Source organism: Eurypyga helias, unplaced genomic scaffold, assembly GCF_000690775.1.
Source record: "Eurypyga helias isolate BGI_N326 unplaced genomic scaffold, ASM69077v1 scaffold7107, whole genome shotgun sequence".
Taxonomy (NCBI): Eukaryota; Metazoa; Chordata; class Aves; order Eurypygiformes; family Eurypygidae; genus Eurypyga; species Eurypyga helias.
Window position 1 is genome coordinate 1 of NW_010259716.1, and position 10,784 is coordinate 10,784.

Consider the following 10,784-nt stretch of genomic DNA (forward strand, 5'->3'; position numbering starts at 1 on the left):
ACCTATAGAATTTCCCTTTTCATGCATAAGGAGAACAGTAAAAACCTCTCAGTTCTCAGTTTATTTTGTCAGAGAAAACTGTTTGTGTTATAATTGCGTGAACTGGTAAGGAGAACAGTAAAAACCTCTCGGTTTATTTTGTCAGTTCCCAGTTCTTAGCTTTGTATCTTAAAAGGCTATAGATTCTCTTATATTTTAACACACGTTGTAGTATTGAAGATCAGCTAAATTATGTTCAGGACCCTCTTGGACGATAAATTGGTTTGAAACACATGCCAAAGAATTTTGTGGTGTGACTGACCCTTATTAAGGCAGCTGGACAAGTAAGTTGTAAATAAAGTGTAAAATGTGCTTTGACTTTGTCTAACTCCTCTACTTTTTTATGCCAGTCTTCAAAGGAGGTAGAGAAATTTTGTTCTGAGGGCAGCATTGGGCTTAGTGGTTTATTAAGGGTCTACTGTTTATTGGCTGCACTATCCTCCTTATCCTCAACTTGGAAGAAGAATGATACAAAAGCAGCATTAGCAGTGCCTGAAGACTTGAGAGACTTTGGTAGATCAGTTCCTAGGGGTTTGATAGTGTGCATCTCAGACATCTTCATTTGAAGTAGTGAAAATTTGTCAGTCCTCAAAGAGATGTTCTAATAGTGACAGACTTCTGGCAGATCTGTTAAGAAACATACTTCTCAATGATGAGTTGTGGAATGTAGTTAAAATACGGTGATGAAATGCATAGTACTCTTCTGTTCCTTGCTGCACAGAATGGAACTAGTTGAAAACTGTATAGGTCACTTTTGTATGAAAACTACCACCAATTTCCACTATTCTTTCTTCCTCAAATAGGGATACAAGCTGTATAGGCACAATCAGTGATTCTTCAGGTCACCTTAACGGGGTTGTTTGTGTTATAATTGCGTGAACTGTTTTAATAACTTCTAAACACAGTTCTAGTATTAAAATAGATGCGAAAGACTAGACCTTAGAAGGCAGTGTTACGGAAGTCCTGTGATAGAACTGGATTGTAACTGCCAGATTTTCTACGCCTATGTGTATCATTCACTGTTAGCATCACAGTTTCTTGTCCTTGGATGATACTTCAAGCTACAGATTTTTGTTTGTTGGTTTTACTGACTCCAAAGAAAGAAGTGGGCTTTCAAAGTACAGGTTGAAATCTGACATGCATATATTTAGATAAACTCACTAAGCTGCTATTCCTGATTTGACCAGAAGATGCAGGTCTGGAGTGCTCGTGAAGCATGTTGCTCCTTGGGAACTGCATCATCTGTGAATTGCTGCTACATTTTCTAGGATGAGAACTAAGTCTTGCTTATCAAGCAGACCCCAAACAAGATTAGGATCCTGTAGCAATGTAAAAATAGATTTGGTCTCTTCTCTGAGAATCTCCCAAGAAGTTTTGTATTTTGTTTTTTTTATGATGATGTAAGGGAGATTAATATATAAGCAAAGTATCAGAATTTAATGTAGAAAAAGGACAAGGTGCCTTTGCTGCAAAATGCAATGCAAGTAACTTGAGATGCTATATGCAGCAGAGTATAGATTAACAGCAGCTCTACATCCCAGGCTGTACCAGTATTTCTGTATACATCTTCCTGGGTTTTGTCATCTGTAACAGATTCTTATGGGTAATCCTCATGAGTGTTTTCACACACAGGTATATGATCAGTCCTCTCCTATTAAAAGGCTTCTGATTACACATATATTTTCTTATTCCTTTTTTTGTTTGTACCTGTACTTTGCCCAGGATGAATAGAGTGTACCACTTTAAATCTACTAACTTCCTTTTCCCCTTTTTCAAGAGATAGAGGAAAAAAGTAAATGCAGGCCCCTGTGGCTGAGCTCTTTGTTCCCATGGTCACTGACTTTGGGCCTGAGGTACTTCTACAGCTGAGAATTCAGTTGAAGGGGAGGGAAGGAGGGAGAGGGCTGTAGAGAAGTCATGTTTGCACACTCTCAAGGGTTTGTAGTGTGGGTATGTGACGTTACGTACTTCATCGATGTTATTCCATCTGAAACTTAAACCTCTTAATTATAGTCCCAAATCTAATAGATCTAATAATTAATTTTAAAATACATGCTTTGGAAGATTAACCCTCAAAATATGAGGGGAGTAAAAGTTGGCTCAGTGGTATATGTCTGAAAGAAAAGCTCTGAGATGTGTAAAGCACTGAAATGTAGTAATGCCTTGAATGTAACATTAGAGGAACGATGCTGGATACAATAAGCAGAAAAAGGAGGAACCAACAGTGAAGCAGGTAGTTGTCAAGCTTACCTGAGGTGAGGCAATCTGAGCTTCTGTTTCTTCTCTCCTCCCAGTCTATGTTCCGGTGTTAGCTGTTTAGCTGTTACTCAGAATTCAGATGCAGTTTCTCATCTGCAGAGAGAGGAAAACAGTGCTTCTACTCAGAAGTAGCACAGAGTAGGATAAGAATATAAAGTCTAACCCAGATATCAAGTGTTAGACTAATGTGTTAGCATCCTTTCTGCTTGCCAAACTAGGAAGGAATCATGGGACTGAAATAGAAGCTGGTACTTTCCAGAGTTAGAGGTTTTTTCTGAGTATTTCAGGGATTTCTTGGACTGATGAACTGTGCATCGAATGGGAGATCTTAGGTTACCTAATCACCAAACAGAGATGATATTAAGCAACTAGAAAAATACGGAGCATGATAAGAAGGGTTTTTACTGTTGTTACTAATGTTGCTTTTAAGCTTATTCTTGGAGCCTGTTCTTGAAAATGATGCAATAAAGCAACCCATTGGAGTTTATTTGAGGTTTTCTTGTGTCTGGGGAGTAATTAGTAACATGTGAATTCATACAGAACTTTTTTTCCTTCTTACAGGTACAAACTGAAGATAGTGTCCTGTTGTTTGTGGTGGCCTGGACAATCACAGAGATAATCCGTTACTCTTTTTATACATTTAGCTTGTTAAATCATCTCCCTTATCTCATCAAATGGGCCAGGTAGGTGGCATAATAGAAAATATACCCTAAAAGCATTGATTTGACAGGGATATTTATCTTGTAAAATAGTTGTGGTGCAAATAGCTAAGATTCTACCTTGCGGTAATTGCCCTGTTTGAAAACACAAAACTATTACTATAAGGTGAAAGAGCAGTTTGTCAAAACTTGGTCCCATTTCCAAAGTGATTCTGTTTGACAGGAACTGACATTTAACAGTAACCCTTGAATCCAAGGGTTGTAGTTGGATACAACAGTCCGTAAGCACATTGACCGCCAAACAGTGATCAATTGTGTTTGGCCCCATTTTAAGTAATATAGTGACCTCTGCCAAGGAGTTCAGAGATCAAAGTGTGTCTGGAGTGGGGAAGAATAGTTCTAAAGATAGTTTTCAGATTCTCAAAGTTAACTGCCACATATCGAGTTGAGAATTAGAAATGTTAATAGCCATATCATTTAACAAATGCTTTGCCAAAGTTTGTGAGAAATTTTAATTATTTCTGTAAATGTTTTGTTCTAGGTACACTTTGTTTATAGTTTTGTATCCAATGGGAGTCACAGGCGAATTACTCACAATATATGCTGCATTACCCTTCGTCAGGCAGTCTGGCTTGTATTCCATTAGTTTACCTAACAAGTACAATTTTTCTTTTGACTACTATACATTCCTGATTCTGGTTATGATCTCCTATATTCCAGGTAAGTATGAGTTTGTTAGCTTTTTAAAAATATTTAAAGCTTTAATAGGAAAAGCTAATGTGGGATTAACATACATATTAACTAATTTTTCAAGATTAATTTTGAAAGTTATCTTAAGAAAAAACAGTTAAAACTGCAGGGATTGCTTTCTCCTAACACCTACAAAACAGTAACACATGCAGAATAGTGTAGTGATGGTCTTGCTATCTGTGCAGCTGTCTTTATGTGACCCTTGTTTGTGCAGAATGATAAACCGTATTCAGAGATTTCAGTTTCAGTAGTTGGCCGTCTCTATAACCAGTACTTTGTGAACCATCTTGTAATTCTGACATCAAGGTTCATAAGTTTTTTCCAGCTCTTCTTAAAAAAACATTTTTCATGAGTTTCCTTCTCCTTGTCCCCCTCCTCCAAACATGGTGATGTTACTATCTCCAAGCAGCCAGAATTTCTTTGGTTTAGTCAAAATAGCCACAAGTATTAATTACTTCTTGTGCGGAAGCTAGATCACAGCTGACGGGCTGTGTGGGAGGGAACCCATATTGAACCCCAGTAACAATTTTGGCCTGCTTTCTCCATTAAAATTCCTGTCCCTTAAATGTGGTATTTTCTGTGAACTGTTGTAATTTGCTGGATGTGTAACTTGAATCCAATCTCTTTAGTTTTTTTAAGTTACTATCATTGTGAATTGGTACATTAACTCTGAGAACCAACTGCTTGGACTCAAGCAGTCATAGGTGTCTTTTCACATAAAGGTGTTCCTGTGGTATTCCTGAGATACAAGAGAAGCAGTGTTCATTGCAGTCACTGATTACAGCATAGTTCCATTCATGACAGCTGCCAATGCAGGAGTTAAACCTTCTGAACCCACTGCAGATCTTGAAAATTTTGGGCATGTTAATATCAGAAGGAAAGCAAGCTTTGAGAACGGTTGTTAAAAATTTACTTTTTATGTTCTTGATAGTTGCATCTTACCATTTACCTCACTTTAAATCTCTAATTTAGTACTTGTCTGTCAAAATTGACATCTTGCTAGAAAAGGTATCACTAAATGCTTTACATATAATGGATCCCCATTCTGTGTGGATCTGTATTCTGTTATGTCTCTGGTCAGCTGTACTCACTCCTTAACATTGGTGGAGTGAATGAGGATAGGGGAGAAACAAAGAGGAAATAAAAATACAGGGTAAGAAATGCCGTAAGAAAAAATGTTAACCTGAGGAAAAAAAAAGTAACAAATTAAACACTTTGGCCAGTGTTTATGATGAACGCTTTGCATGTGTAACTGATGTAAATTAGGCTGATGCTGATCCTGTTTAAGTTTCATGTGGTTCACAAAGGTTTAGTGTCTCATGGCTACTTAAGCTTTTTCTGTTTATGTGTGTGTGTTTTCAATCCCCTTCTTTGTTGTTGTGCAGTATAGTCGTAGAAATAGGAGGAGAAAAAGCGTTGCATGGATGATAAAGAGGTGAAAGAAAGAGACAACAGTTCGTATAAATTCCAGTGTCACTTTTTCAGGATTTAAGGAACTTTATAAGAAATTTAACAAATCTGGAAATTTTATTCTTTCAGAAGGACATTTTTCCTCTGTGCAATGTGTTTTCTTTCTATTGTGTGTGCGCAGTTCAGGAATCTTGTGTCATGCTGCTTGTACATGCAGAGTTAAATAAGGCATTTTACATTTAATTAAAAATGTGATTGCTGTAGCAAAAAACAAATAATATCTGAAGGCTAAGATTAATATCACTTACTCTCCTTAAAGAATAAAAGGCAATAGGTGATTTGATTGGGAAGCAGATAAGCAGGTTTTCTTTAATAGAGAATTGGTGACCTTGAGCATGTGACTGTGTAGCTTAACATCACCTATTTACTTAAGTCTGTTTCCTCTTCAGTCTTTCCTCAGCTGTATTTTCATATGCTACATCAGAGGCGAAAGGTACTCTCCCACACTGAAGAACACAAGAAGTCGGAATAATTCCAACTCTTTTTTCAGAACTTTTCAAACATCAAAATGCTGCAGATTTTCAATACCCAGCACATTTATAAAGAATATACCAAGATGAAATAAGTCAGGGGTAAAAGACCAATAATTTGCAAGAATAACCAACAAATCTGACTTCACTGAAATTCCACGATGTAAAACACTGAAATAATTTTTCAGCTTGCAGTGCTTCAGAAAACTTTTAAACTTTATACGGCTTGGCAGTTAGCCTTTTCCTTAAATGATGTGCTAAATGGTTTTCATTTATTACTAAATGCTTGAAGGTTGCAGTATGAGTGATGAAGTTGTACCCACTAAATGCTTGAATTGGGATTATATTACTGATACCTCTTTTTTTAAGTGCTTGACTGCATGCCACAAACTGTATGTATTGCTGTGGAAGCAAACAATATGCTCTGGAGTACTTCAGGATTTTGTCAGAGACTCCAGTGGAGAATGTAATCCGGGCAAAGTGTTTGAATTTAGAAAGGTAGGTGTGTATTTAAAAGGTGATGGGAACAAGAACAGGAAACCAATTATGGGAAATGAGGGGAATGTGGTTCTTCAGGAATTTAAACAGTAGGGTGTCTGAAGAGAGTGTGTTCTCTGAAGATCCTGTTTAAACTGATTACTCAAATGCTAATGTTAATTCAGAGGCTATAATGCTTATCTGAAACATTCAAACTTCTTTAAGTACTGCATCCCTGGATACTTCTTAAAATATTTTTTTAAAAAGTAATGCTAACTGCAATATTTCTAGTGATACCAGTAATGAATCTAAACAGTGTAAGTAGACAGGTCACCCAGAAACAGGTGCAGCTCTCCCTTTTTTACTTTATCATCTCTAATCACTGTCCACTATCTCAGTGGTACTCATCTTTCAGTGTTGAGGACTACTGGGTCTACTGTGGAATCACGTGAGGGCCTCGTTTCTCTACCTAACTTCTCTCCAGTGACTAATGTGTATCACTCTGGCACATCCAAGCAGGCAGTTCCAGGCACTCGGCTTCCGAAATGTTGCGACGTCATAAGCTCCTCCTTTGAAAGCAGATTATGTCTTGTGTTACATGCTGCTTTTTCCGCTTGGACAAGCCTTCCCTCATCTGCTCTTGTGAAAGAGCAGAACACTGTAGAAAGTTGAAGTTACCTAGGTTTTTTGTCTGGGTTCTCAGGCTAAGCCTTCCCTAGGGAAGGTAAAACCGAAAATGAAAGAACTGAGAAAGCCTTGTGGCAAGGCAGAAAGCACTAATGCTGTGTGAGCAGTGCCCCAGGTTACAAACAGACTGTTGACTAGGAGCAGGGGGTGGGGAATGGAAGGGGCAAAGGGAGCAGGGAAATGAACAGATACCCAAGCAAAGGCAAATGGAAACGTAAGTGCACGGCCTTTGCTCTGTTAGAAATAGATGGTCAAGTACTCCTATCTTCACGCAGTCAGAGCCACTAGACAACACCACAAGGGCTTCTCTGACTTCCCTCTTGTAACATCATGATTCAGGGCACAAATGAGGTGTGACCACTGCCATGGTACCTGCAATAGTCTCATGCTGTGCCTGCCAGCAGCTCCCCCTGGCCATGGCCTATATCTGTTCCAGTTACATGTGCTTGACGCAGCGCGGCTCTCCCTGAACATAGCCAGTAAGTACTGAGGGCACAGGATCTGTGTCCTAGCACTCAGGGAGAGCGGGATTTACGATTATTTTGGTTTTGTTGTCAGAGCTGTAATTTAAAAAAACAACTTTTGCCTTTTTTGTTAATTTCCTTTGGCTCCATCAAAAAGTCTGAATTTTCCTAGCACTCAGTAACACGTGTAACAACTTCCTGTTCAACACAAACAGGACCGTTGTAAGCAGGGGGAGGGCAAGAGACAATAATGATCTCTGCTTCTATTTCAAACCTTTTGGAGACAATTATTGTCTGTGATCAAAAATGCCATGGCCACATGCAACCTCAGAGTGGTTTGGCATTCAAAGATGCAACAATTTCAATTCATTTCTTCATGAGGTTTTGTGGTGCTTTGCTGCAGTGATCTGAGAAATGTTGCATTATACTGAACTCATTGTTCAAAAGCGTAAACTTCCACCTCTGAACAAAACATCTCCTTTTACTGTACTTGCTATGAAAGGACTTAGTGTCAGAATTTCTGAAGGACGTCATCTCAAAGATCTGATTTCCTGATGTACTCAGGTTACTGGATGCCATCTATGCTCAGCTCCTGAACTTTTCTTGATTTGATTTCTGTGACCAAATAAAGGATTAGGTTCCAAATTTGTTGGTCCAATTTGGAGGAAAAAAAATGTAATATTCCTATTTGAAACAAACTCATAGCTCTGTTGATGAGAGAGACAGTACAGACCTATATTAGATAGCATTGGCACTGCAGAAAAGCAGAGAGCGCTGCCATTAGGGTGAAGGCTTGTACAACCAACTTCTGTAGTGATTAAGCCTTATTATGGAATATTTACTTTAATTGAAAATATTATTTTACCACACAAATGCAACTAAACTACAGTCTTCAAAAAGAAAACAGTTACTTTTCCTTTTAAAAAAAGGCAATAGATAGTAAGAAATCTTGTCAGCAAAGTTGATTTAAAAATTATACTCCAAAGTATGAACATGCAATTAGTACGTAGCAGAATTCCAGCACTTCGGCTTGTGGTGCTTTTTCAAGTTTAGCTTCCATGGAAATGACTGGAAGGTGATCTTGAGTAAGAACCATAGTGCAACGTCCTAAGAGTGTTGGGGTTTTGCAGTGTTACTGAGTTTGGTCACACGTGTGGGTTGTTTCTGCCTCGTAAAATAGGAACAAATTTCCCCTCATCTGTCACTGGGGTTGTAATGTGGCTATGTGAACGTTATAATAGATGCTTTGATTAGTACTCTGTCACAAATCTCGAGGTTGGTTGGTTTGGGGGTTTTTCCCCACAAGCTGATTATTTGGCCTACGTGTTTTCTATCAGCATCACCAACTTCAGCAGCGGACATGTCTTCTGCTTCGGTAGCCTTTTATGTTATTGTCAACTGAACCAAAACTGAAATACTTTTATGTCTTACCATGCCAGCTTTGTCTGAGTTAGTCATTACTCTGTAAAAGGCCAAGGTTCTTACCAGTGTATCGTTTACAACTGGAATTGTAAAAATTTTCATATTGTAAATCACAGTAAGATGCAGATTACAGTGCAGGTAAATTGTAATTTTTCACAATGTGATGTTTCTATCAAAGTTGTTGGGTTTGTTGGTTTGGGTTGTTTTTAATTTATCAGTAGAAAGGCTGGCATTTGTGTGGACCAATCTGCAGTGTCATTTAAAAACCTATCTTTAAGCTTAAGAATTTCATGAGTATACATCAAATGATACATTTTGGTGTATATTTATGTCAGTGAAATTTGGGTGAAAACTATACACAGTCATTTTTGTATTTTTTTCTATGTTGTGAAGACAAATTGTAATTTTCTAAGTCTAATTCGCTAAGATTATTATAAGTTAAATGTATTTTTTGTATATTTAGGAATCTGGTATTATCTGGAGCTCTGAAAGATTAAGCATAGACTTTTTATGCATGTTTGGAAGATATTTCTACTTGATAATGAAGTGAAATGGTTTGTATACTCAAATACTAGTCCGTGTTGTTGCCTTGTGAAATTGATTCTGTGCTCTCTGCCTGGATTTGGCCTACTGATCAGTGATACTAATTGCTATAATCCAAATAAAATTGTTCTGAATGAAATATGTTGCATTGTGACTGTTTGAGGAACAAAAGCAGATACTTCTTAAATGTGAATTAGGCTGTATTTTCATTGATTTGTATATAATGTGTACCTTGCAATTTACACGATTTTTTTGGCATACATAACTTCTTAGCACAAAGAAAGGCATTAAGGAACTTGACACTGTCACTAATGCTCTGCTTTTCACTTTTAAAGAACATATTCATAACAAGGTGTTAACTGACTATGTTAACATTCAAACTTTGGACTTCCTGAAGGATCCTCAATAGAATGCGAGCTCTTTGTTCTCCTGTTGCTATCTGTTCTCTAGATGGTGATGATTTTCTACAAAACCAGAATTGTTTAAGTATTATAAATATGGTGGAATGCTTAGCTAATGCAGCAGAATATTTCAGAGTTCATTTACTAAATATGGTCTGCTACTACAGTAACATTCTTAGCATTTTTAACACTTCCTGAGAGAGATTTAAATACTGTCTAGATGCCATTAATGCTCATAAATAACAAGTTACAATCCTCTAACAGGAACTGAGTAGTAGTTGAGTGAGTGCTATTAGTCTAGGCATATGCTTGTCATAAGATTGCACAACTACAGTGATTTTTTTGTCCGATTGAGATAGGATGAAATAATGTTGTCATGCCCAGCATCAGCACATGTCCTACGCATGATAGCTGTGACTTAGCACTACTGGGTAATTAAAAACTTCTCTCTGAAATGTTATGCCTTGAAGAGTGGTGCTGAGCTCCATTCGTGCCTTAGAATAACTATTACTGGTTATTTGTGTTTCTTCTTTGCATTTTGAAAACAGTATGTGTGAAAACAATTTTAGTTACCCAGGGTAACAAGTCTGAAAAGCATAAGGGTTCTGTGTTTGTAAGCAAATTCATTTCAAAATACTATTTAAGGCTCATATTAAGTAAAGCATTGGCAGTTCTTGACATAAGGCTTTTGAGGAAGGATCTGTGCTGCTTTGTCAAGTATGAAATCAAAAGGTGTGAATATCTGTGCAATTCAGTTTCATTCAGTATGGACCGAGCATTTCTACAGTTGGGATTGATTGATTCAAGCCACCTGACTGCCTGGAAGATCCATTCAATATCAAGAGGCTTTTAAATTCTGCTTCCCATCTCCTTAACTATATACTCTTCTACACTTGTCAGAAGACTTTTTTACTGTAGTGAGAGAACTAATAAAGCTTCTGTGGTGATTTCTGAAGGCTACCTTGAAGCAGTTGGAAATAAAAATGTGGATGGAAAATTTTAAATACTCTTTAATGCTGTTGGTCACTGATTTCCAGAACAGGACTTTCCTTCACAGATGTGAAAAATGCTTTTTGTATTGTCTGTCAGAAGTGGGTTTTTCTCTTTGTGCTGACATCAGTAATGTGCTAAAATTAGGGAAAG

General features: G+C 37.5%; 1 protein-coding gene across 1 annotated transcript; it reads left to right on the forward strand.

Moving 5' to 3' along the window:
- Positions 1-2,859: 2,859 nt before the first annotated feature.
- PTPLB (protein tyrosine phosphatase-like (proline instead of catalytic arginine), member b) lies at positions 2,860-6,380 on the forward strand (the record flags this gene model as incomplete). The annotated part of the gene is made up of 3 exons (XM_010154742.1): positions 2,860-2,981; positions 3,499-3,677; positions 5,567-6,380. Coding segments are annotated over 3 exons (384 nt in total), but the record flags the coding sequence as incomplete, so codon positions are not given.
- Positions 6,381-10,784: the final 4,404 nt, after the last annotated feature.